Here is a 26,035-nt window from a genome sequence, read left to right as displayed (position 1 = left end):
AGCTAAAACCATTATTTCACATATTCATTTGAACTTATGAAATTTACTGAAGATTTCTCAAATGAGTTATCTCTTCATCTATGATTTAATTGAGACCCTTGCACACAGAGGCAGACACACTATAAAATAACGAAACTCAAATTTTCATTGCATTGAGGAAACCTCCAATATGTGTAACTTCAGGCCCCATAAACCTAGGTTGGCTTCTTCTTAACATCAGACTCCTTGCATTTCTGCTTTTTGCCCTGCACAACCAGGGTATGAATCACATGCACCATTGGGCTTTGTTCCTGAAGCAGAATGCCTGAGGTGCTGCTGGGGAGAGTTACGTAATCAGGCAGCCTGCAAGCATTAGAATTCAGGTCAATAACCTTAATGGGGCCTGTTGTGTTATCCTAAAACATTTTGTTATCAACCCACTCTCTTCTCTCTGAAATGACCATAACTGGTACTACTCTTTACAGGCCTCTACTCCTAACTCTTTTTCTCTGCCCTTGGTTTTTGCTTCCTCATCACACTGCCCTTTGCACTTGACTTTTACCCTGTCTGGAATATTCTTTGCATTTTATAATTTGGCTGCCTGGGACCTATTAATCTTTATATCTGATTCCTCCTGGAACATTCTTCTCTTGCCCTTCCTTACTTTATCTCAAGTTGTCACTCAAGTCCCCCCTTCAATTTTCTTCACTGAATCATCTTAGAATCCTGTTTCTTTGTTTCTCACTTCTAATTTTAGATTGCGCTTGTGCATTTCCCAGTGGGATTCACTATGATCTGTCCTTACTTGATTTCTTCAGTCTTCGTGACCCCACAAGCCAAGTCAGTATTTGTTCCTCCACATTATCCTAACACTTAGTGTCACACCTGGTGTGAAACAGTAGGTAAAGAACATATCTTGAATGAATTAGTACCATGTACCAGACTCTGTGTAAAGTGACTGTTGCACATTCCCATTTTGTTTTCACAAGCAAATATGTCATTGCTGACACCACTGTTATTGTGATTTTTAAGGATTAAGTTACTAAGGCTTAGACATAGGCTAAATGAAGACATATAGTTGTCTGTACTTTTTATAGATGAGAGCTTGAGACTTAAATAGTTTATTACCTGTTCACTATCATATTCAGCATGTGTGAGAGCTAAGATTCAAATCCAGACTTCCCTTGGATTCAAGGATCCATCTTTGTCAAAATACTATGTGCATGCAAGTCACATAGTGCTTTGAAAGTACATTAATGATCCATCTTCAACAGACCTCATGATTTACTTTACCTGATATATCCATTTATAGACTAGAAAAATTATCCAGAAATATTCAATAACCCTTCCAATTGCAAAGCTACTTAGTGCTCTTATCTCTACTCTAATGCTTTGAGAAGAAATAATTTTCCTTTAAAATTTGTATTTACTTACTTACTAATTTATTTCTTGGGAAAGGCAGAAACAGAGAAAGAAAGGGAGAGAGAGATCTTCCATCTGTTGGCTGACTCCCCAAATTATCCCCAGTTATTGGGGATAGGCAAGGCTGAAGCCAGGAACCAAGAACTCCATTGAGGTCTTCTACATGGGTGGTATGGGCCAAAAAACTTTAATGGCCCCTTGGCTGCCTTCCCAGACTCATAAGCAGGAAGGTGGATTGGAAGCAGAGCAACCAGGTCTTGAAATGACACTTCGTTATGGAATGGTGGTATTGCAAGCAGTGGCTTAATTTGGTTGTAAAACCACATCAGGTCAAGAAATAGCTATTTAAAAGTGAATTTTAGTGCTTATGTTTGATTAAAGTGTAGTGAAATATTAAGCCTCTCGTATTTGAACTGGTACCTTATAATTTCATCATGGAATAGATGCTGTACAGGTAAGATCTAAGACAAACAGAATTTTGAAAGAAATAATGGCAGTAACTACATTTAAGGTTTGCTATAATGCTAGAATATAATGAACAAAGAAAGGAATGAAATGATGAAGCATGTATTTTATAGAAATATAATTGATCTAGGCTGTGGTTTTTACCTCTGGATAATATGTGCTGAGAAACAAAAGGGTTTGTCTATTGATTTGCATTGCTTTACTAGCACATCACCTTTCTTGACAGGTGTCCAAGAGATTGTATAGCCTGGGCTGTTATGAGATCTCCCTGGGAGACACAATTGGAGTAGGAACTCCAGGAAGCATGAAAAAAATGTTGGAAAGTGTCATGAAAGAAATCCCACCAGGTGCTCTTGCTGTTCACTGTCATGATACATACGGACAAGCCTTAGCAAACATCCTCACTGCCTTGCAGGTATTTGGTATTCATTGTGTGTCATAGGTTAGGATGTGAATTGTAATTTGTAATATAAGCATGTTGATAACTTAAGATGCTAAAAATGTGATTAAACAGTGATTGCCATATGGCAGGCGTTTGGGAAGTATTTGTAAATTCTTCAGGTTTGGGAGGGGGAGAGGAAGTCTCTAATACGATTTGATAAAAATCTGTTTCTAATCCTTTTCAAGTACTAATCTTTGTAGAGATGTTTCTGCTTCCTTCAGCTCCCATATTCACTTAAAGGCACTGGGTTTTTGAGGAGTACAAAACACAGAGAGTCGAATATACTGTTTTAATCATGGAAGTAATGCTCTTTTTTGTTAATTTGGTGCTCTAATATCAGAAGGTATGATGCTGAAATACAGAATATTTTGCTGAAATGTTTTCTTAATTTGGTCAGTTTACTTTTGATGGAACTCCTATTTTTTATCAAGTATATTCCACTATAATATTAATTGAAAACATCTAGGAACTTGAGGCTTAAGAATTACTTATTAAATTGAGTGTTATTTTGAATGCATTTGTTTAAAAGATAGACATAAGTAGCATTTTAATAGCATTCTTTTAAAATTAATGTTGTGTTCTCAAACTCAGTTAAAAATAGATTCTTTTGAAGTTGTTAGAACCCAAGATTTTTGACAACTAAAGATAAGACTTATAAAGCTGTATGGAAGGCTGAAAATCAATATGTAAGGCTTAATGTCACAGACCTAAAGTGTACAGTTGCTTGGCAGAAGTTAAAAAACAATGAGAAGATCACTCTCCACAAAGGCTTATTTGGGCTTTGTAACATATGTGCACAAATCCTTATTTATCCTCTGGAAGCAAGCAAGGAACATTCTATAGAATCAGAGAGAAGATAAAATGCTATTCCATGCTTTCTTTAGGCATGGGAAATTTTACAATTTTCCTTCCTTAGGTATTCTACTTTCTAAAACAATAGAGGCCTAGATATTACTTCAGGATTCTGTGTTTAGCTGCAATTGTAACTTATTAAGTGTTCCTGAACGAGTTACTGAAGTAGGCTTTCTCTCTCTCTCTCTCTCTCTCTCTCTCTCTCTCTCTGTTTCTCTAACTCCCTTACCTTTCATGTTTCTCTGTATAGCTATTTCTTCTATATTTTCACACTGGGTAGCATTTTATTTGTGACTCATATTTATTATATAGTAGATGAGAGTTTAATTATTTGGGATAAAGGGCAATAGTACAAGTTCTAGAAACCCAGACTTTGTTTCTGTACACTATCAACCTCTTAACAATACCCAAGTATAAAACACTATGATTTCAGTGGTTAAAGAAGGCCTATCTGAAAAAGTACAACCATGCATCATAAAATGACATTTTGCTCAATAACAGATAACATATGAATAGATGATTCCTTAAGGTTATAGTTGAACTGAAAAATTCCTATTGCTTAGTGATGTGGTAGCCATGGCACACATTATTACTCATCTGTTCATGGTGATGCTGCTATTAAAAAACCTACTATGTTGCCAGCCATATAAAGATACATAATTATATGTGGTATATAATCCTTGATAATGATACTATGGCTATGTTACCAGTTTATATATTTATTATAGCATACTTTATCAATATTTTAGAGTATATATCTTCTTATTAATTTTTACTGTAAAATGTATACTATCTAGCAGCAAGCTCATATGAACTGTTATTGATCAAATATCTTGATTTCATCAAGAGGCCACAATGAGTGATTGACCTATAGCAGTACACCCATTTGCACAATGACAGAGTCACATTGTGATACTGCACAGTTTTCAGAATAATATCTCCTTCATTCAGGGATTCATGACAGTAAAAATCAGACCTAAAGAATAAAAAGGGGCTAACCCAAAAAAGATGTATGTGTGCATATGCACGTATGTATGAAGAATGCTTCAAGGTGATGCGACACCATTTAGGCAAAAGGCTTGTGGGAGGGAATGATCACATCCTGATTATAGGAAGAAATCTAATGTATTCAGAGAAGAATCTAAGGTCTACAAAATGTGTTGAATTAGTGAATTATATTTTATATGTTTAAAGAGTTATAAGGACTGAAATCTTGGACATTTGGCTATTCTGTGACAGGCATTCAGGGAGAGATATGGGAAACTACTCTGGGTCCAAGCAAGAGAACGAAATCAAGGGGAATTTGTATAAGGCCAGGACTCCACACAAGACCACACCCTGAGGCAACGGGAAAATCATCAAAAAATGTTCCCCTCAAAGGAAGAAGGCAGTCTTAGTCCTTTATTGTAGAACCTCCTGAGAGTTTCAGATTCAAATTCACATAGCCAGCAAAGTGTGAAAGACCCAAGAAAATAGATCATTTTCAAATGTTTGTGAGTTCGTAACATCCTCAGGGACCAAGGAGAACAGGTCTTTTCTGAAGCAATACATCTTCCACTTCAGTCAAACTTAGTGTGTGTGTATGCATGCACGGGGTGTGCACGTATGTGCTTCAGAAGAGAGGTGGATATTCTCTTTAACACTACTGAGGAAGTTGGTAGAAGGTCTGTCTAAGCAACTGTAACTGTGCTTTCTGTTTTTACACCGCATATGTGATCCCTACATGTGTATGAGAGGCAAGGAGGCAGAAGTGAGGCAAGAGGCCTAGACAAGCAGTAGTATACTTCCGGATCAGTGTTCCACTGCTAAAGAGTTTAATTTACTGTCACAGCACAAGTATGCAGAAAAGAGATAACAGTTTCCTGTATAATCATGATGTTTGGCCAGAGTGATGACTGTGAATGAATGATTAAGGAATAGTTACAAAACAGATATCCTGAGTAAGGTAAAACTTGAAGAGTTCAAGAGCTTTTTATGTGTTTCGCCACCCACTTTTATACATTTTGATGAGATATTGACACTCTCAGATGCAAAAATAGACACTACTGGCTTCACTGAAGTTGAAACTGAGATGGTCTTTTAATGTTTTGGAGCTTTTATGCTGATATGGTACAGGAGTGTCATTCCAAACACACAGGTCCTACCTTCTGAGCAGCACTGAGTATGATAGAATCCACCTGTGTCCTTTTCGCATTCCTCTCTCCTGACACTTTCCTACACCAGCAACAATAACATTAGTAAAACAGCCAGTTTGCATGTTAGAGGAGGAGAGAAAAATGCCTTGGAAAAAGCCATCAGTGTTTAAATCAAAGGGAAATCAGACAAAATCCAGTTTCATTATGAACATGGTTGACCTTGGCTTCAGGAAGCTGTGGCTGTCCTTCATTTTAAAATAATGGAATCTTTGAAGTGGCTTTGAGTAAAATTGGTGGTGAATGTGGAGTGGATATCATTTGCTTTAATTTAGGGGTGGAGGAGACATTTACAGTGCTCCAAACTGGAAGTTAATATTAAGGCAAGGAGACATGTAATAAGTGGAAACTTGGCCACAATGGTAGGAAACAAATGAGAGTTATAAATGGAACATCCCCCTCAGTCTGGAAAGCACACACTAATAGTGTAGTAGAGGGAACTTTTTTGGGTTTCCAGATTTATTGTATTATTTTATTACTTAAACATATGACTTATAGAACGAGAGATGGCTGTATGGAAGTCAAGAATTCATAATTATCAGATATTATTTAATAGAGATATTATTCTGAGTACATAGATTTAAGTTGGAATATTTATAACCACTCAAAACCCAAAGAGCAAGAAAATGAGGTGATAAAGCACATAACATTTTAGTAATGGAAGAAATGTTCATAGTTCAATATACCTGCCTTAATTTTTATGTAAAAATTGAAATTCATCATCATGCTTATTCCCAAGTTCCTAAGTAAAAAACTAGTTAACAAATTATTTAATCTGCTTAGTATCAAAATCAAGCAGTTGTTCAGTCTCTAGTTTTCCCTACTGAAATGATTTGAGTCTTCATAATTGGGTAAAAATGAAATAACACAAATGAGATCCAACACCACAAATAACAGTTACACGTTAATTGGTAGCAGAGAGACAAAAAAGAACAGGCAATATTTAGATTTTTCCTGAAGATATACTATGTGCCCTTTTTTTTCTTTTAAACTTAATAGACCTTTAGTTAACATGACTTTGTTCATAACATTTTCCATATGTCTATTATTCTCTTCTAGAAAGACCAAATTATTTACCTAATTTTTACATCAAAAACGTTTATTTTTACATTGACTCTCACCAAACCCTGTTTAAATGGCACCAAACAGAAAATCTTTCTTTATGTAATTTGTTATTGAGATTCTCAAGGAGAATGCTCTAAAACTCCCATCACTAACAAAACAAGCATCTCTGTTCTCAATTCCATGTTTGTCAGAATGGATGTAATGATGTCTACTTCCCTGAATTAGGGTAAATTCAGATGATATGTAGATTTTCTACAATGATGTCTCGAAAACAATATACTTGGTTAATAGTATAAATATAGTCACTATAATTACTACATCTACTATTACTAAACTCTCAATAATAATTCTTATTATGCAACTTATCTGTGAGTAGAGCTAACATTTTATTAATAAATACATTAGATAGTACTCATTTCTTAAACATTTATTAAATAGCTAAATAGAAATGTACAAGAAAGAAAACAAAATATTAAAAATTTTATGCTTTCTACAGAGGTTTTGCAAAATGCTTCATTAATTTATTCAGCAGATTTTTATTTATCAGTGACTGTTGTAAATGTTAGTTTTTCTTGTGACACAATTAGCATATTTTGCACAGTGTTCTGTTAGAAAGTATTCACACAGGAGAGTGAGATGATATGTAAGCTACCACAAAAAAAGGTGGAGGAGATATTGGATCCATGTGTTAGATTGGACGTCATGATTAATACTTTCCTGAACTGTGCACAAATTGAGATAAGAAAAAGAATTTATACAATGATACATTGCAAATGATGCAATTGGTTGTGCAGGGTTGGACTAATGTATTTCAAGTGTGTATAAACATGATTAACATAGGACTTTTGCATTTTTCCCAGGTATCTGTATAGCTTGTATCAGCAATGAGGAATGTGTAAACATTTGAATGGTTTTGTTCATTTTATTTTACTGCCAACTTTTTTTTTAAGAAAACATTTGTTTATTTATTTATTTATTTATTTATTTATTTATTTAAAAGTCATAATCACAGAGAGGGAGAAAGAAAAAGAGAGCGAGAGAGAAATATATCTTCCATCCAGTGGTTCTGTAATTCACTCCCTAAATGGCCATGACAGTCATCTAGGCCAAACTTAAGCCAGGAGCCAGGAACTCCATCCTGATTTCCCACTTGAGTGTCAGGGATCCAGGTACTTGAGTGATCTTCCACTGCCTTCCCAGGTACATTAGCAGGAAGCTGGATCATAAGGGGAGCAGCCTGGACTCAATTAGTCACTCTGTTATGGGATGCTGGTGTTCCAAATGGTGACTCGACCCACTGTGCCACAGCACCAAGTCCTCCAACATCTTTTAATTAGCAACAATTTCTCTCTAATTTAATTACCAGATGATCAGTTAGTTTTTGTCGTCAGAGATAATATAATTTCCATCTGTTCCTGTGTTAATGAGTAGGTGGAAAATGCTAATCTGAGCTAGATGATATTTTAAACTATTTTCATATAATTAATGTTTAAAAGTAATTTTTATGGAGTGAGCATTTGGTGTAGCAGTAAAAATGCTGCTTTGAATGTTCAGGGTGCCTGGGCTCAAGTCTATGCTCTGCTTCAGAATTCTACTTCCTGCTAATGTACATCCTGGGAAGCAACAATGATGACTCAAGTAGTTGGCTCAATCCACCTGGGAGATCTGGATTGAGTTCCTGGCTCCCAGCTTTGGCCTGGCAGTACCCTGACCTTTGGGGGAGTATTTGTGAAGTGACTCAGCGGATGAGAGTTCCCTCTGTGCCTCTCTCTCCCTCTCTCTTTCTCCACCCCCCCCCTTTCTACATTTCAAACAGGTAATAAAAGACACTTTTGTTTCATTCTGCTGTAATGAACACAATCAATCTTTGTGTAGCAGACTATGCTTAGATCATAAACTTGAAGCTCACTGTGAAAGAAAGCATGACTAAAATTTCTTTGCTCCTTGGATTTCACCCATATAAATCAAATGGACCAAAAGTATAAAAATGATTAACAGGTTTTTTCTATTATTCAGAAAAGTATGAAAGAACAGTGGATACATCAACAGAAGATTTTGATGTTTGCTTTTCTTTTTAATCATTTATCCTGAAAGAGTTATAATGAGAGAAGGAGAGACAGAGAGAGAGCTCTTCCATCTGCTGGTTCACTCCTCAGATGGCCAAAATGGCCAGTGCTGAGCCAAGGTGAAGCCAAGAGCTTCATCCAGGTCTCCTATGTAGGTGACAGAGACCCAGTTATTTGGGCCATCTTCTGCTGCTTTCCCAGGTCATTAGAGGGAGCTGCCTGGGAAGTTGGACAGCTAGAACAGGAACTGGTACCCATATGGGATGCTGCCATCTCAGGCGGTGGTTTTACTTGCTGCACCACAATGCCAGTCCCATCGTTTAATTTTTTAAATAATTGTTTTTCCTGTTTATACAACACTCTTCAATTTACAATTCATTGAAGCTCTGGGATAAATGGATAGGCATAGGGAATAGTAACATTCCTGTGGTCTGTATCCTCACAAGTCACAGCTCATCAAACCAATGAAAATCTCTAACATGTTTTTTATGGTAGCAGAATGTCTATCTAACCTGGCACCCAGAAACTAAGAGCTGGAGCCCTGGAGAGCAGATGTGCAAGTGGAGTCAAGGAGCAGGCAGCTGAGAGAGAGTAGACACCCAGAAATGTAGTTGCCTAGTAAATTTTCAATCCTTATGAAACCAAATGTTGTGTGTGTGTTTCTGCTTAATTTTCTTAGGATTCTACAGTGTCCTCACAGGGAGTATTTCTGTTTTTCACCTAAGACTTGCAAGCAAGGATACAGTGACTAAGACGTTGACTCTTGTATTACCTACATACATATAATGTTGAGAAAGTCATTTATTTTTCTGTATTCCTATTGCCTCATGTGCTAAAGAAAGTTGTTATACTACAAGATAAATCCTAGCATATATACAGAAGTTTCTTAAAGTTTTCTTCATCAATTTAAAGTAAATATTGTTAATCATTCTTCCCTGCTCTTCTTGGTAATTTCAATTAATTATTGTGATCATATTCACTCAAAAATTAGATTTATTGATTTCTCTTTGTTTTTACTGCTGATTGCACCCAATAAGACTGCAATCTTGGGCTTAAGCTGTTATTTTACATTATTTTGTAACATGATAATGCAATTTTTGAATCAGGAGAATGGACTCATCCGAGTTATTTTTATCTTTAAAATAAGAATGAATTAATTTTAAAGTGAATGCCTTACACTATTACCACCTTCAAAAAAGAAAACAATGTCATCTATTCATTCTATTATTTTCTTTTCAGCAGAAGTTCTCTTTTCCTTGGGACATAACTTTGGCTTTTATATTATGTAGACTATTACAGCCAGAAAATGATATGATTCTTTTGTTGGCATAAGAGATGGAAATTCAAAGTACATTCATTTTTGAGTACCTCTCCTACCCATTCTATAAATGTGTCATCTTATTAATCTTGTTTTCAATATCTTCTCAACCAAGTACTTGTCATCTCAACACATGTGGCTTTAATTTGGAAACCTTGTTATTTTGCCCTGTTGTTTGTATAAAACCCATCAAGCTTTAGTTTTCTAATTTCTTTTCAAGTTTCTTTTCTCCAATTTTTTTGTCTACAAAGTTTGTATTTACAAGGAAATTTTATGTACATATATGCTTTCCCTTGAATATAATACAACACAGATCTTTTCCCTTATAACATTTTTTAATTTGTCCACTTCTGTATTGAGCATAAACTAGCATTCCTATGACTGTTTTTTTTTCCTTCGTGTAATGACTGTATGGACAGCCTTAGATGTGCGCACACACACACACACTTCATTGGAACCACTGAAACTGTGAATAGTTCTAATAATAGTTTTATTATTAGAACAATTTTCTCATATATTGCTAAAGTATTTTCAATTCTGGTTGTGAACTTGGTGGAAGTAATATATGTTGTTCAATCACACTGGCTCATTCTTGTGAATTTACTTCATGGTATCACAAATAGTTAGATTCAAGACTAAAAGACAATAGTCTACGGCCATACCACCCTGAACGTGTCTGATCTCGTCTGATGATAAGAAATTCAATGTTTGCATGTCATACACTTGGAAACTCCATCTGTTCTTTTCCCTACAACACAAAACGCTCACTCTGTTTATATTCTTAAGTCTACCTCTAGAATTTCTGTTGTTAAAAATGACAATACTAATGAAGTTTTAAATTTTTGAATTACCTGAGTTATCCATTTTTGTCCTGATGAAGTAATTTTCTAAACCCTTTTTAAAATGACACATCGATTGCCTAATTTGATTGGGGCAATTGCCTCAGAAAGGTCACAGAACAAGGACTCCAACTCAGCTAATCCTGTCTCTATCTATTCCTTTGGTATCTTTACTTTCTGCAAGTGTCATATATTTTTTAGAAAACTTTTTCTCAACTAGCTTTTTAAAATTAGTTATTAGAAAATAGATATCACAGAGTGTATTTCTAATGTGCAACATGATATATATATATATATATATATATATATATATATAGTGGAAGGGTTAAATCTTGTTAATTAACAAATGTATTAAATCACTAATTATCAGGGCCGATGCTGTAGTGCAGTGGGTTATTCCTCCGCCTTCGGCACTGGCATCCCATTTGGGCGCCGGTTCTAGTCCTGGCTGCTCCTCTTCCACTCCAGCTCTCTGCTGTGGTCGGGGAGGGCAGTGGAGGATGGCTGAAGTTCTTGGGCCCCTGTACCCACATGGGAGACCAGGAAGAAGCACCTAGCTCCAGGCTTCGGATTAGCGCAGCTCTGGCCGTTGTGGCCATTTGGGGAGTGAACCAGTGGAAAGAAGACCTTTCTCTCTGCCCCTCTCACTGTTTGTAACTCTATCTGTCAAATGAGTAAATAAAATAAAAAAGTCACTAATTATCATTTTTGTGGGAGAGCATTTAGCATCTGCTTTCTAAATTTGCTTTCTTTCTTTTTTAAAAAAAAGATTTGTGTATTTATTTGAGAGGCAGAACTACAAGAGAGGGAGAGACAGGTTTTCCATTGGAACAGCCAGGACAAGAACCAGCACCCATATGAAATGCCAGCACTTCAGGTGGAGGCCCAATCTACCATGCCAGAGTGCCCCACTCTCTACATTTTCAAGAATACAATATATCATTATTAACTATAGTCAACTTACTGTGCAATAGATCTTTCAAGTTCACTATTTCCTTCGAATTGTGGTTATGTATCCTTCAATGAACATCTTTGCATTCCGTCTTCTCCACTAACCACTCTAGCCCCTGGAAACCACTTTTAGGAAATCACTTTTGTTAGATTCCATCTGCATGAGATCAGGAAGTTTTTGTCTCTCTGTGTCTGGCTTACTTCATTTAACATAGTGTCGTCTAGGTTAATCCCCATGTAGTCACAAATGACAGGGTTTCCTTCCTTTTAAGACTGAATAGAATCCCATCATGCATATATACCACAATTACTTTGTCCATTCATCTTATGACGGACATTTAGGTTTCTTTCATATTGTGATTGTTTTAAACAAATGTTTCACCTAACATTCATATGCAAAATATTTCTAACACATTAATCTAATTTCCTTTGGATATTAATTTGGTTTTTGTTAAATTTTATATCTGATATAGTATGTTCTCATAGTTTTCTTCTAAAATCCTCAAGTTTCTTTTCATGTACATATGCTAAGTGATTTTTAAACATTCTGGATTTTTTTCTTTTTTTTTTTTTTTTTGACAGGCAGAATGGATAGTGAGAGAGAGAGACAGAGAGAAAGGTCTTCCTTTTTGCCGTTGGTTCACCCTCCAATGGCCGTCGCGGCCAGCGCATCTTGTTGATCTGATGCCAGGAGCCAGGTGCTTCTCCTGGTCTCCCATGCGGGTGTAGGGCCCAAGGACTTGGGCCATCCTCCACTGCCTTCCCTGGCCATAGCAGAGAGCTGGCCTGGAAGAGGGGTAACCGGGATAGAATCTGGTGCCCCAACTGGGACTAGAACCCGGTGTGCTGGCGCCGCAAGGCAGAGGATTAGCCTGTTAAGCCACGGCGCCGGCCAACATTCTGGATTTTTTTTTTTAAAGATTTTTTATTTATATGAAAGGTAGAGTGACACAGAGGCAGAGGCAGAGAGAGAGAGAGAGAGGTCTTCCATCTGCTGATTCATTCCCCATATGGCTACAATAACCAAGAGCTGGGCCAATCCGAAGCCAGGAGCCTGGCACTTCCTCCAGGTCTCCCATGTGGGTGCAGGGGCCCAAGGACTTCGGCCATCCTCCACTGCCCTCCCCGGCCGCAGCAGAGAGCTGGACTGGAAGAAGAGCAGCCAGGACTAGAACAGGTGCCCAAATGGGATGCTGGCATCACAGACAGCAGCTTTACCTGCTACGCCATAGCGCCGGCCCCACATTCTGTTTTTAATGCAATTAAATTTCAACTAAACTTGTCAAAAATTCTACCATCCCCCCCAATATCTATTACATTAGGTACATAGATTAGCTTAGAAAAATTGACTTAATTATAATATTGTCTTCCTATCTAAGAAATCAGTTTATTTTCTTGCTTATTCAAAATATTCTTGGTATGAAAAACAAAACTTACTTTCTGGAGAAAGCCTATTCATTTGGATTTTGTTTCTGTTTGAAAATCATTGCAAAACACCTGTTTTTCTTCCTCATTGAACTGCATCTTTTTTTGTGTTCTATCAATCTTCTCCATTCACAAAGTATGGGCCTTTTCAAAGCTCTTTTCCTCAACACATAGGGATGTATCCTTAAATTTCTTAGGAAATTCTTGTTTACCTGTATGTTATACATTTATTCTATTTTTATTGAGTATATCAATACCTTGAGCAATTTCTTGGGGGAAAATGTCTCCCTGTAGGATATGAATGCAGGGTATGGAAGATATTTTTGTGACATCAATTTCTTGAGCCAAAAATTTTAGTGTTTAAAGACTATATAGTTTTTTTGTTTTTTTTTTTGTTGTTTTTTTTTTTTTTTTGACAGGCAGAGTTAGACAGTGAGAGAGAGAGAGAGGTCTTCCTTTTTCTGTTGGTTCACCCCCCAAATGGCTGCTATGGCCAGTGCGCTGCGCCTATCTGAAGCCAGGAGCCAGGTGCTTCCTCCTGGTCTCCCATGCGGGTGCAGGGCCCAAGCACTTGGGCCATCCTCCACTGCCTTCCCGGGCCACAGCAGAGAGCTGGCCTGGAAGAGGAGCAACCAGGACAGAATCAGGCACCCCAACCGGGACTAGAACCCAGGGTGCCGGCGCCACAGGTGGAGGATTAGCCAAGTGAGCCGTGGCGCCGGCCAGAGTATATACTTTTAAAATTAGATTCCATTTACTTGATCTCATAATAACTGTAATAACAACATAAAGTTCACATTTTTAGCAAAATATTTTCAGTATAGTAAACATTCTTAAGGGAAACATTTGCTTCAGTAACCAAAACCCATTGTTTTCATTGAAAGTCCAAATTAAGAGAACACTGTTTCTATTCTGTGAAGGAAGAAAATGTTATTTATTTGTCTATACAGACACTTTGGAACATTTACCTATGAAAATCCAGAAAATTGTATAGATAACAGATTTCACAGGCCAGCAGAATAATTTTAAAAGAACACTCCATTTCTGATACTACTCCCTGCTAATGCGCCTAGGAAAGCAGCAGAAGATGGCCCAAATCCTTGGGCCACTGCACCCATGTAGGAAACCCAGAAAAAGCTCCTGGCTCCTAGCTTCAGACTGGCTCAGCCCTGGCCATTGAGGCCATTTGGGGAATGAACCAGTGGATGGAAGATCTCTCTCTCCTTTCTTTCTCTCTGTCTTCTTCTGTCTTCTTTCTCTCTCTTCTTCTCTCTGTCTTTAAAATAAATAAATAAACAGGAAAAATGAACACCCATCGCTGAATCTAACAAAAAATTAAGTATTGGAAAGAAGGTAAACTGCAATTAAAGGTTAAAGTAGCTTCTTAAATTTCATTTTGCTTCATTGTTGTTTTGTTTGCTTAAAAAAAATAAAGGAGAAAGAACTACCTAGAGATTGAGGATTCCCTTTCTAGTGTGCCTAAGATTATGTTAATTCATAAAAGTTCATATGTCTGCAATATGATAATGCCATTGGCTTGCTTACTTAAAATTACGGCATCTTGCCATATGATAAGATATTAGGAGTCTGTTTCTGATCAAATTTAAAGTGCATAAATTTTTATGTGATATGGGGAGGAAGATGTGACTAAGTTATGAAGATCTGGAAATAAAACCACTATTCAGGGGCTGGCGCTGTGGCACAGTGGGTTAAAGCCCTAGCCTGAAGCACCGGCATCCAATATGGGCGCCAGTTCAAGTCCCAGCAGCTCCACTTCCATCCAGCTCTCTGCTATGTCCTGGGAAAGCAGTAGAAGATGGCCCAAGTCCTTGGGCCCCTGCACCCTTATGGGAGACCCAGAAGAAGCTCCTGGATCCTGGCTTCAGATCAGTGCAGCTCCAGCCACTGCGGCCATCTGGGAAGTGAACCAGTGGATGGATGACCTCTTTCTCTCTTTGTCTATACCTCCCTCTATAACTCTGTCTTTCAAATAAACAAAATAAATCTTTAAAAAAAAAAGAAACCACTATCCATTAAAAAAAAAAAAGTATGCTTAGTGTATAAAAATTCGAAGGAAAGATAAAGAGGGAGGTTAGGTTCCTCTCAGATTCGTGGATCTGGCTATCTATGTCCCTTTCAAGCCATGGGAAGTTTTCAGATATTATTTTGTTATATAGGTTCTCAATGCCTCTTTCTTTCTCTTATTTGGGTATACCATAAAGTGAATCTTTTTTGCTTGATAGAGTCTCATATTTCTCAGTCTTTTTTTTTTTTTTACTTTTTCTTCTTTTTTTTTGTCTTATTTGATTATTTCAAATGATCCATTTTTTTATTTATTTTTATTTTTTTTCAGGCAGAGAGGATAGTGAGAGAGAGAGAGAGAGAAAGAGAGAAAGGTCTTTCTTTTTGCCGTTGGTTCACCCTCCAATGGCCACTGTGGCTGGCGCATCTTGCTGATCCGAAGCCAGGAGCCAGGTGCTTCTCCTGGTCTCCCATGTGGGTGCAGGGCCCAAGCACTTGGGCCATCCTCCACTGCCTTCCTGGGCCATGGCAGAGAGCTGGCCTGGAAGAGGGGCAACCAGGATAGAATCCGGTGCCCCAACCGGGACTAGAACCCGGTGTGCCGGCGTCGGCCGTTCAAATGATCTATTATGTGCTGAAAACTCTCAATTATTTTTTTTTTTCTATTGACTGAAGGTTTTAGTACCAAAATTTCTGATTGATTCATTTTAATGATTTCTTTGTTGAATTTCTCATTCATATCATGCATTTTTTCTATATTTATTTGAATTTTCTATCTATATTCTTTTGCATCTCATTTAATTTCCTTATTGCCTTTATTTTGGGTAATTTTTTATGGAGCTTCATAGATTTTCTAAATATATTTCTAGAGAACCATTGTGCAATCTTTGGAGGCACTGTGCTTTCTTGATTATCTATATTTCCTATGTTCCTACATTTATGTCTGTACATCTGCTGTAAAAATTGCTTCTTCTGGCCGGCGCCGCTGCTCAATACGCTAATCCTCCGCCTGCAGCGCCGGCACACGGGGTTCTAGTCCTGGTCGGGGCGCCAGATTCTGTCCCGGTTGCCCCTCTTCCAGGCCAGCTCTCTGCTATGGCCCGGGAAGGCAGTGGAGGATGGCCCAAGTGCTTGGGCCCTGCACCCGCATGGGAGACCAGGAGAAGCACCTGGCTCCTGGCTTCGGATCGGCATGGTGCGCTGAACCAACGGCAAAAAGGAAGACCTTTCTCTCTCTCTCTCTCTCTCTCTCTCTCACTGTCCTCTCTGCCTGTCAAAAAAAAATTGCTTCTTCTTCTTTATAGAATAGGTTTTATTGGAAATAGCTTTTTTGTTTAGATATGCTGTGGGGTATCACTGGTAGTTGCTTTGGCTTCTGGTCCTCTATGTGTTTTCTTCAACATCAGCATTGTCAATGAGAGCTGTAATTGTCTAGTTTACAGCAGTTTTGAAAGTAGTGATGTGCTTTTGTAGTGGGTGTAGACTTCCAAATGTATGTGTCCTCAGAATTAATTGCCAGTCAAACTGGGGTTTGTGATGGCAGTAGTCATTTTTTTCTGGTTCTGTGGGACACAGAGGGGACTGTTCCCAGTTTCTGCTGGGAAACATGGGTCATGCTGGGGCTTATGGCATAAATAACTGTGGCTGTGGAAATGTGGGACGTGGACGAGACACTCTTTTTCGTGCTAGGCATGCACAGAGGATGCTGGGGTTCATGGCAAACAAGAGTCCTAGTTCCAACACTGGAGGATATGGAGGGGACCTTACCCAGGTCCCATAGGATAAGCATACCCTGTGAGTGCAAGTGACTTGAGAATAAAACACCAATAGTTACAGTCCCAGAGCTGCTGAACCTGGTGGGTTTCTTACACAGATCCAAAGCAGCAAGTACATGTTATAACAAGGATTGTGGACTGGAAAATGCAGGCTAGAAGTAGTAGAATTCACCTAGGGTCTTCACCAGGTATCACAGGGTGATTTGGGGAGACTGAGAACTGGAGCACAAACAGCTGAAGTCCCAGCACTGAAGGATGTGGAGAGGAACTTAACCAGATCCCATGGTGCAAGCATAAGTTATGCTGGGGATTTTGCACAAGCAGCCATGAGCCTGGAGAAGTGGAATGCAGATAGGAAATTCCCCAAGTGCAAGTAAGATACTTCAGGGATTAGAGCACCAACAGCTATAGTCCTAGAACCAAAGAATGTAGAAGGAAGAATCACAAGTGGCATGTAATGGTGATACTGGGGCTTAGGCCCTCACCACCAAGAACCTGGGACCAGAAGACAAAGAGAAGGATTTCCTCAGATGCCTCCAAGTCTTGTGTATTGGCTTCTTCTGGTGCTGAGGCCAAGGAGGCAGAGACGAACTTCCCCAGATCACATACAATGAGCCAGCATGACTGAGGGCTAGCACACAGTAGTGCTCAGCTGCAGGATGCAGAGGGGACTGTTCTCTGCCCGGTGATATACAATGATTTGGGGTCAGGTGTGTTTTGGGCAGTAAGGGGAGCTGCCCACTGACCCCCAGGATAGAGTGGAGTTTAGCAGCCGCTGTGCACCACAGGTCAGTGGTTTGAGTGGAAGTGAGAGACAATCTGGGTTCCTTTTTTGAAGCAAAGCAGTCGCTTAGGCCACAGTCAGCTTTCCAGACTGGATTTTAACTAGTGAGGATTGTAGAATTCTCCTATAGTTAGGGCTGCTGGTCTGCTGACACAATAGGAGTTGCTGAGCTTGCCTGCTTACCTTTTCTAATCAAAATGTAGTAAAGTATGATATTATGTTTTGGCAGAAATTTAGAAGTCAGAAAATATCTAGCGTTGATAAAGATGAAGATTACAGAAAATCTTATACTTCCAATGAGACTAAAAGTTGATACAATTAATTTTAAACTAGCTTGGTTCTTTATAATTATCTTGAGCTTTTGCCTACCCAATGATGAAAAATTTGCCTACCCTGTGAGATAGCCTATTATTTCTTGATATATGTTAAATACCTAGAAAATCTCTTATACATGTGCTTCAGGAGACATGGCATGGCAGAACAGAGCAGAATTTTTCATAATAATAACTTAAACAGTTTAAATTTTAATTTTGAATTAATTTGGATTTAAGTTTGGCACACTAACACAATAGCAATGATACAGAATATCTGGAGATATTTGTAACCATGCAAATTAATCTCAAACACATGGTTATGAGTGGAGAAAAACAAGTTGTTGAAAAATACATTAAGTAATATTCCAGTTCTGTAAAGTTCAAAAACAGACAAAATTAGCAATCATATCCACAGTACTATAAGAATAGCAAGAGAAAGATTTATATAATTTTCTCAAGGATAGGAGACATGAAATCAAGGAAAACAGGGGATATTCAAAAAACATTGGTATTATTCCATTTCATAAAATCTGTGTTGAGTTTTAGAAGAACATTCATATATTTTTAAATTGTATGTACCCTAAATACATCTATTACATTAACAATAACAGAAATATAAATGTTAAAGACAAAAGAAATTTTTCTTTATAACTACAAGTGCACAGTTTGTCCACGATTTCCTGAATCAAAGCTGTCAATGAATTTTTTTTAAATACTATTATGTTAACTTTTAAAGTTATTTCAGGAAGTATCCATTTGATATCTTTGAGCTCATTGAATTTGGAAACACAGTAAAGAGGCTGATAGGGAAAATCACCAGGACTTGTTTACACAACATGAAAGGTGGGTAGTAAAATATTCTGCACTGATATTTCTGAAACCAGAGACCGGAAACATGCAGTGGAAATGAGACTCCTTAGTATTCTCATGCCAAAATAAGCCATTATATACCATGTGAGAAAAGTTGTAAGAAATACTGCTGCATTTTAGTGGTTCAAACAAGTCAGCCAATTTTTGTATTTGTGGTAGACTAGACCCAAAAACTTTATAGTCTTCAGCAAAGAATGGCTTTTGGACATTTAACTGATCCCTGATAAAACAACCCTAGGGTCATGAGAAGGCTTCTCTGCCAATTTCATTTCACTGTGGGATCCACTGACATCTGGTTCAGCTGCGGAAGCTGGAAAACTTCTTTAAAATTCTCTTGACAGTAAAAATGGACATGTGGAAAACATTCTAATCTGTTAATCTTTGGAGCTCCTGAAAAGGGGACATTTGGCTTTATACTTCATAATGATGAATAGGAAACCTCCAGATCTAGCTGTAAATAACTTAATGGCGTTTGAATAAAGGATAGAATTTTCATTTCCCAAAAGTGTCAAAAGATGAATTTGCACCTGCATCAACCCCATGACAAATGAAGTCCCTAAGGATCATTGTTTACACTTAGGTTTTATAATTTGTCCACTTTTACACTGGTTCCATTTGGCGAGTGAAAATTAGTGAACAGTAGCAAACAATTTCTTCTCTTTCTGTTCCTCCCCCTCCTTTCACATCCCTCTTCCCTCGAACCCTTCCCCTTGGCTGGCTCACTCCCAGGCCTGCTCCAGTCCTCCTTCTCCTCCTTTCTCCATCCCATTGGATTACATATTTCAAATACTCATGCAAATCAAACAACAATAAAACTTATGCATGCTATAAATACCCTCAATTTTTTTTAATGTAACCTCTAGGGGCATAATATAATGCAAATTATACATGAATGGAAGTATGTACTTAGCATGTTAAGGCCAGTTTATAAATAATGACTGGCTTCATGATCAACAGATTGTAGAAGCTATGTCCATCATGCAGTCTCCACGAGGATAATAGAAAAGTAGTGAATACAGTCAGCATACAGACTTGTGTGTTTTTCACAATATCAGGCTGCCTAAAGCTGCCTGCTTGATATAGTGCATTCACTCGGTTCAAACTGCTGTTTGACTTTTTGAAGTTTTTCTTTTAGTCTTTTTAACAGTCATTTGTAATTTTTCCAGTTGTTCTTACTTCTACTAAATCTGCTTTGCAGCATGAATGCATTTGTTCCAATTTCAAAGTGCTACTTCCAACATCTTGAATTTAAACTTAGAAAACAAATGAAAGAATAGAGGAAATATTGCATAATTACATACAAAGCTTCCTATAGGCCTTCACAGTTCCTGTTTAAATACATGCTTCTCAAGGTTTGCTTTTCTTATCCTTAAATATTTTGTGATCCCTAGTAAAAAAAAAAACTAAAAATGAAAAATAAATACATAAGTATATTAATTAAAGGAAATAAAGCTCATCTCTTCTCGGCCTTTTGGCTAAGATCAAGTGTGGAAATAAAGCCCAGCTACTGTGTCTGATGAACTTATATTGTGTGTGTGTGCATGCATGCTTTCTGATTCTTTCTACAATTTGTTACTTCCTCATGTGGGAAGTGCTGTGAAGTAGTTACAAGTAGGATCTGTACAATCTAAGTGTCTACAATCACATTTTGGCAGTGTAGCCTTGAGCAAATTGCTTAACATTTCTAGCCTTCATATTTTTTTTCATCTGTAAACTTTGCATTTTAATAGTGCTTACTTCTGAGCTCCTAGGAGTATCAAAAGAATTTGGGCATATGTTAATTCCCAGGAGTGTCAGCTGTTCTCCCTCTCCTCTATTAGCTCCATTTCTGCAGTCAACCGTCAATCTATTCTCCTACCGGAATCAGCAATGACATTCAATCATTGCACTGTTCCATTGAAGGTTGGCTTCTATTCTCAACCTTGAATCCAGTCACTGGGTATTTTAACTGATAGTGACAACATTACATTATAAGAACCCTTTTCTGTGTTCCTCCCAGGAATTTATCACACATTTATTGAACACATTCTATAAAACATTGGTTTTTTTTGCTTGGTGTTAGATTTCACTGGATGTATTGTAACTTTTTAAAGATATTTATTTATTTATTTATTTATTTATTTGAAAGACAGAGTTACTGAGAGGGAGAGTCAGAGAGAGAAATATCTTACATCTGCAGGTTCACTCACCAGATCACCACAATGGCCGGTGCTGAATCAAGCTGAAGCCAGAAGCCAGAAGCTTCATCTGGGTCTCTTGTTATGGGATCAGGGGCACGATCACTTGATCACTTGGGCTGACATCTGCTGTTTTCCCAGGAGAATTAATGTGGAGCAGCTGGGACTCTAACCGGCACCCATATGGGATGCTGGAGCTGCAGGTGGCAGCTTAACTGGCTGCATCACAGCGCTGGCCCCTGAAACTTTTAGTGATGTATGTATGTGTCTGTATGTGTGTTTGTGTGTGTATACCTGTGTTTTTCTATGTTTATGTGAATGGTATTAGGTCATTCTCTTTTAGTCATTTCCGAAGTCTGAATTTGCTGTTACCTTATAACAAACATTGTTAGACATAAGAAATTGGATTCTGTATCCTTTAGTGATTGTATTGCACCCTCAATACCAACTGAAATATCACTCAAAATCAAGTTCTCAAAATAGATCCCAAAGCTGTGTTATGCTGCCCTTGGCCTCCCATTGTAGCCTTGTCTCTTGTCATGCTCCTTTCACTTACAGATCCCCTCGATTTGGGGCTTCACATAGCCTACTCTTTATGGGGTGCTTAATGATTCTTTACCATTGGACAGCTCCTATGTATCTTTTTAGGTCCAATCTGGAAAAGCTTCCAGAACCTGTTTCTGGGCTGTGCTCTTGTGCCACACGGTACTGCCCTGTCACAATGCTCTTCACACAAAATATCTACCACTTATTTGCACATCACTTCACTTAATAGTGAGGAAAAAGATCGTGCATCATGGGTAATCATAGTTCCTAACACAGTCTAGCACAGTCTAGCACATGATATATGCCTAACATTCAATACCAGTCTTTAAGGAATGATTAAATGCTGTCAAGTATGTCAATAGAAACATTCCATTTCCTACATCAATGATGAGGATTTTTTTTTTTTTTTTGCCCTCTTGATTTCCTTGTGGAATACTAGATGATTACTTGATACTGTAGTGCCTAGGATGCAAAACAGCACACCTGCACTTAATGAGGGTACATGCTGGGAACATTTGCAGTGTGATTTAAAATTCAGAAGCTCTCTGCTTTTACATCCATCAACTTTCCTTAATTGAGCTCTTGCCCTCCTTTGTAATTCAGCTTTAGTTGGAATTGTATGTAGGTGAAGCAAGAATGAGATAATATCCACCCAGGTAGCATGGGAAGTTATTCCTACATTCTTATATGTAAGAAGCTTGGACTAACACTTTGTTGAAACATTTGCAAAAAATGATGAAAATATACACATAGAAAAATACATTCTTTACTCTATGTGTAAGCTATAGTTGAATTACAGGCAGAGGAATGGCTTTTACAAGACTTTAGAAGTTTCTTAAAGTGAGGCCTTTATTAGTCAAAGCTGTAATTTCACTCCAGTGACATGATAACTTAGAAGAACCAATGTCTTGAATTGAGAAAGAATTAACTAACATTCATATTTAGACAAGGATTCTTGGGAGAAATACATTATGATAAGGGCAAGGAGGTTAGAACTAGAATGAGAGAATAGTAACAGAAAGACAATGGCAGAATTACATACCATGAGACAATGATAAATGATGAGGTGAGGTAACATATGCTGATGTCAAAACATCGAGAGTCTCACTAAAATTGGTTAGAATCTTGGGCTTTATTCAACAAGTGATGGTGAACTACAGTGGGTTTTCAGTATGAAAGGGATATTTACACATTGCATTTAGATTTTAGCCAAAATCTTTCTCAACTATTTATAGACAGCAGATTTACGGGACATAGAACAAACAGATCAAATTATAGAGTCCTTCAGTGAATCAACTAAGAGGTATTGAAGATCTTGTGTATCCATAGTAGAAATCCGTAGTAGAGTGGAGAAAAGGGTAAGTTGAAAATTTATTTAAGAGGTAATTGTAGGACCTCATGATTGACCGAGTGAAAGAAAGATATATAGAAGAAAAGTAGCTGAATCACATGCCTTTTATATGAGTACCCAGATGGACAATGAGAAAAGAATTATCATGGAGATGCATTGTAAAGTTGCTGTAACTGTCCTACAGAGCAGAAATACTGGGTCTAACCTGTCCCAGGATCAGTGGAAACAGAAGAAGCAAAGTACAAGAGTCATTGGGGATTGACAGCTTAGCTTATAAATTGGGACTTATTTCTTTTAATTTCATTTTCCCTTGAAATTAAAAAATATTTTATTTATTTATTTATTTATTTGAAAGAGTCACAGGGAGAGAAAGAGTGAGTGACATAGAGAGAAAGAAAGGGTTCTTTCATCTGCTATTTCACTCCTCAAATGCTCACAGCAACCAAGGCTGAGTCAGGCCAAAAACAAGATCCAGGTACTTCTACCAAGTCTCCCACGTGGGTGTCAAGGACCCGAGAACTTGGACCTTTGCCTGCTGCCTCCCAGGTGCATTAGCAGGAAGCTACACTGGAAGCAGAGACAGGATTCATTCCTAGGCATTCCAGTATGGATACAGGTGTTCCAAGCATGGGCTTAACCTTCCGTACTACATTGTGTACCCCTTCCATCAACTTTTTGAGGTATCTTCTATGTTTTAAGAAAATTATTTATTTCTGTTATTAACAGTGATACACAATAGAGGGTATCATAGATGAGTATGCATGCATGTATTAAAATGGGTAAAAAAGCTTCAAGAAAAATGAAGGATAGTAACAAGATAGATTTGAAACAGTTATAAATGCAATCTAATAAGGAACAATACAACATTGACAAGTATGTTATATACCATGAATGAATGAAAACTAAGTTCAACATCAGGGACTAATGTGATCAGAACACTAACAGATTAGAGCAGGAAAGCCTTCCTTAAGAACATAGGGAAAAACATATACAAAAGTAAATGCTCTTTCATATTAAATACTTTTTAACCCCATGTCAGCAGGAAGTAGCTCTAAAGACAGATCATCATCCCTCTTCCCCTCCTGGACTTTTGGACTAATGTAATCCCATACAACTCTTGCTTTATAAAAAAAACAAAAGGGGGGAATGTTAGGAAATGGCGCAGTTTTATCTATGGCGTGATCTACACCCTGATTTACATCCTAGGACCTGGCCCCCACCACCATTGCTGAAAGCCAGATAGCCACAAGGTCCAACCACCGGTGTCAAGCTCCACCCCCATCCTAATGGGATTCGCTGCTCCTGCTTCCCTGCCCACCCTCCAGCAGTTTTAAAAGGACCTGTTCCTTAACACATGGCTCTCTCTTCTCTGGGCTCTCTGCTCTCTCTCTATTCTCTCCTCGGTAGCTCCTCTCCTCTCTGTCTCTCTCTCTCTAATACTCTCCTTCTCTCTCTTTTGCTCTCTTCGCCCCTTCCCTCCGGTCTGCTGGGTTTTCCCCAATAAACCCATTCCCTTAAAATAAATAAATAGATAGATAGATAGATAGATAGATAAATACTTTTAACAATCAGAGTTAATATGGATTACTGGAACTCGTGGAAGGTATCTACCAAAAACCTACACTGAATATAGTATTTCATGATGACCTTTTAGAAACAGCCTCAATTAAAACAAAAACACCAATAAGGCCGGCGCTGTGGCTTAACAGGCTAATCCTCCGCCTTGCGGCGCCGGCACACCGGGTTCTAGTCCCGGTCGGGGCGCCGGATTCTATCCCGGTTGCCCCTCTTCCAGGCCAGCTCTCTGCTATGGCCCGGGAAGGCAGTGGAGGATGGCCCAAGTGCTTGGGCCCTGCACCCGCATGGGAGACCAGGAAAAGCACCTGGCTCCTGGCTTCGGATCAGCGAGATGCGCCGGCCGCAACGGCCATTGGAGAGTGAACCAACGGCAAAAAGGAAGACCCTTCTCTCTGTCTCTCTCTCACTATCCACTCTGCCTGTCCAAAAAATAAAAAAATAAAAAAAAAATAAAACATGTTACTTATCATTGTTTCAGCATTTTATAGGAGATTTTAGAAAATATAATGAAATAATGAGAAATTACAAACAAAAACTATTAATAAAAAGCTCATATTTTCAAATGATTGATTGTCTATATAGATTTATATTCTCTTAGATTTTCATACAGGCAATCATGTCATTTGCAATAAGAGCTTTGTATTATCTTATAACTTTATTTTTCTTTGAGTGTTTAAAACTCCCTTGTACACAAATGCATATATACAAGTCGATTAATGTATATATATGTAGGTAACTAACAACATTTTATAGAAAACTTAATGTTAAAATTTATTCAAAATAACAGTGTTCTCACAAAGAAGTTATAAATTATCTTAATATAGAAAAATGTAATATCCAAGTTGGCAAAAAAACCTATAAAGAAGGAACTTATATATTAAAGCCAAATATTTGTTAAAAATCTTGTTATAATACCAATATATAAAATTATAAAATGAATTTTAAAAATACAAATAAATTAGAATTGATGAATAGATACACTATTCATATATAAAAAAATTGAGAATCTTAAAGATTTTGTTAAAGATTTATTCATTTATTTGAAAAGCAGGGTGACAGAGAGAGAGGGAGAGACAGAGAGTGATCTTCTATATGCTGACTTACTCCCCAAATGGCCTCAACAGCCAGAGCTGGGCCAAGAATCATCAGGGAACTAGATCTCCATCCAAGTTTCCCACATAGATGGCAGGGGTTCAGGACTTGGGTCATGATGCATTGCTTTTAAAAGGACATTAGCAGGAAGCTGGATTGGAAGTGGATCAGCCAGGACTTGAATTGGTACTTTTATTCTTTTTTTTTTTTAGATTCATTTTATATATTTGAAAGGCAGAATTTCAGCGAGAGGGAGAGAGACAGGCAGAGCGGGATCTTCCATCTGTTGGTTCCCTTCTCAAAGAGCTGCAAAAGCCAGGGCTAGTTGAAAGACAGGAGCCTAGAACTTCACCTGGCTGGCTCTCATACATGAGTAAAAGAGGCCCAAACACTTGGCCTACCTTCTGCTACTTTCCCAGGAGCGGGTTTGGAAATGGAGCAGCGGGGATTTGAACTGGCACTCTTATGGTATGGTGACACTGCAGGCAGCAAATTAACTGAGTGAGTGAC

General features: G+C 37.9%; 1 protein-coding gene across 3 annotated transcripts in view; it reads left to right on the top strand.

Moving 5' to 3' along the window:
* HMGCLL1 (3-hydroxy-3-methylglutaryl-CoA lyase like 1) overlaps positions 1-26,035 on the top strand; it is a 151,583-nt gene that overhangs the window by 88,154 nt on the left and 37,394 nt on the right. For all 3 annotated transcript variants that reach the window (XM_062187558.1, XM_062187557.1, XM_062187556.1), the window contains one exon: positions 2,093-2,281. In XM_062187558.1, the coding sequence (XP_062043542.1) occupies positions 2,093-2,281 (189 nt within the window). The remainder of the gene's footprint in view (positions 1-2,092; positions 2,282-26,035) is intronic.

This window comes from Lepus europaeus, chromosome 3 (assembly GCF_033115175.1).
Source record: "Lepus europaeus isolate LE1 chromosome 3, mLepTim1.pri, whole genome shotgun sequence".
Lineage (NCBI taxonomy): Eukaryota > Metazoa > Chordata > Mammalia > Lagomorpha > Leporidae > Lepus > Lepus europaeus.
Note: the sequence above shows the minus strand (reverse complement) of the source record. Positions and strands in the feature narration are given on the sequence as shown.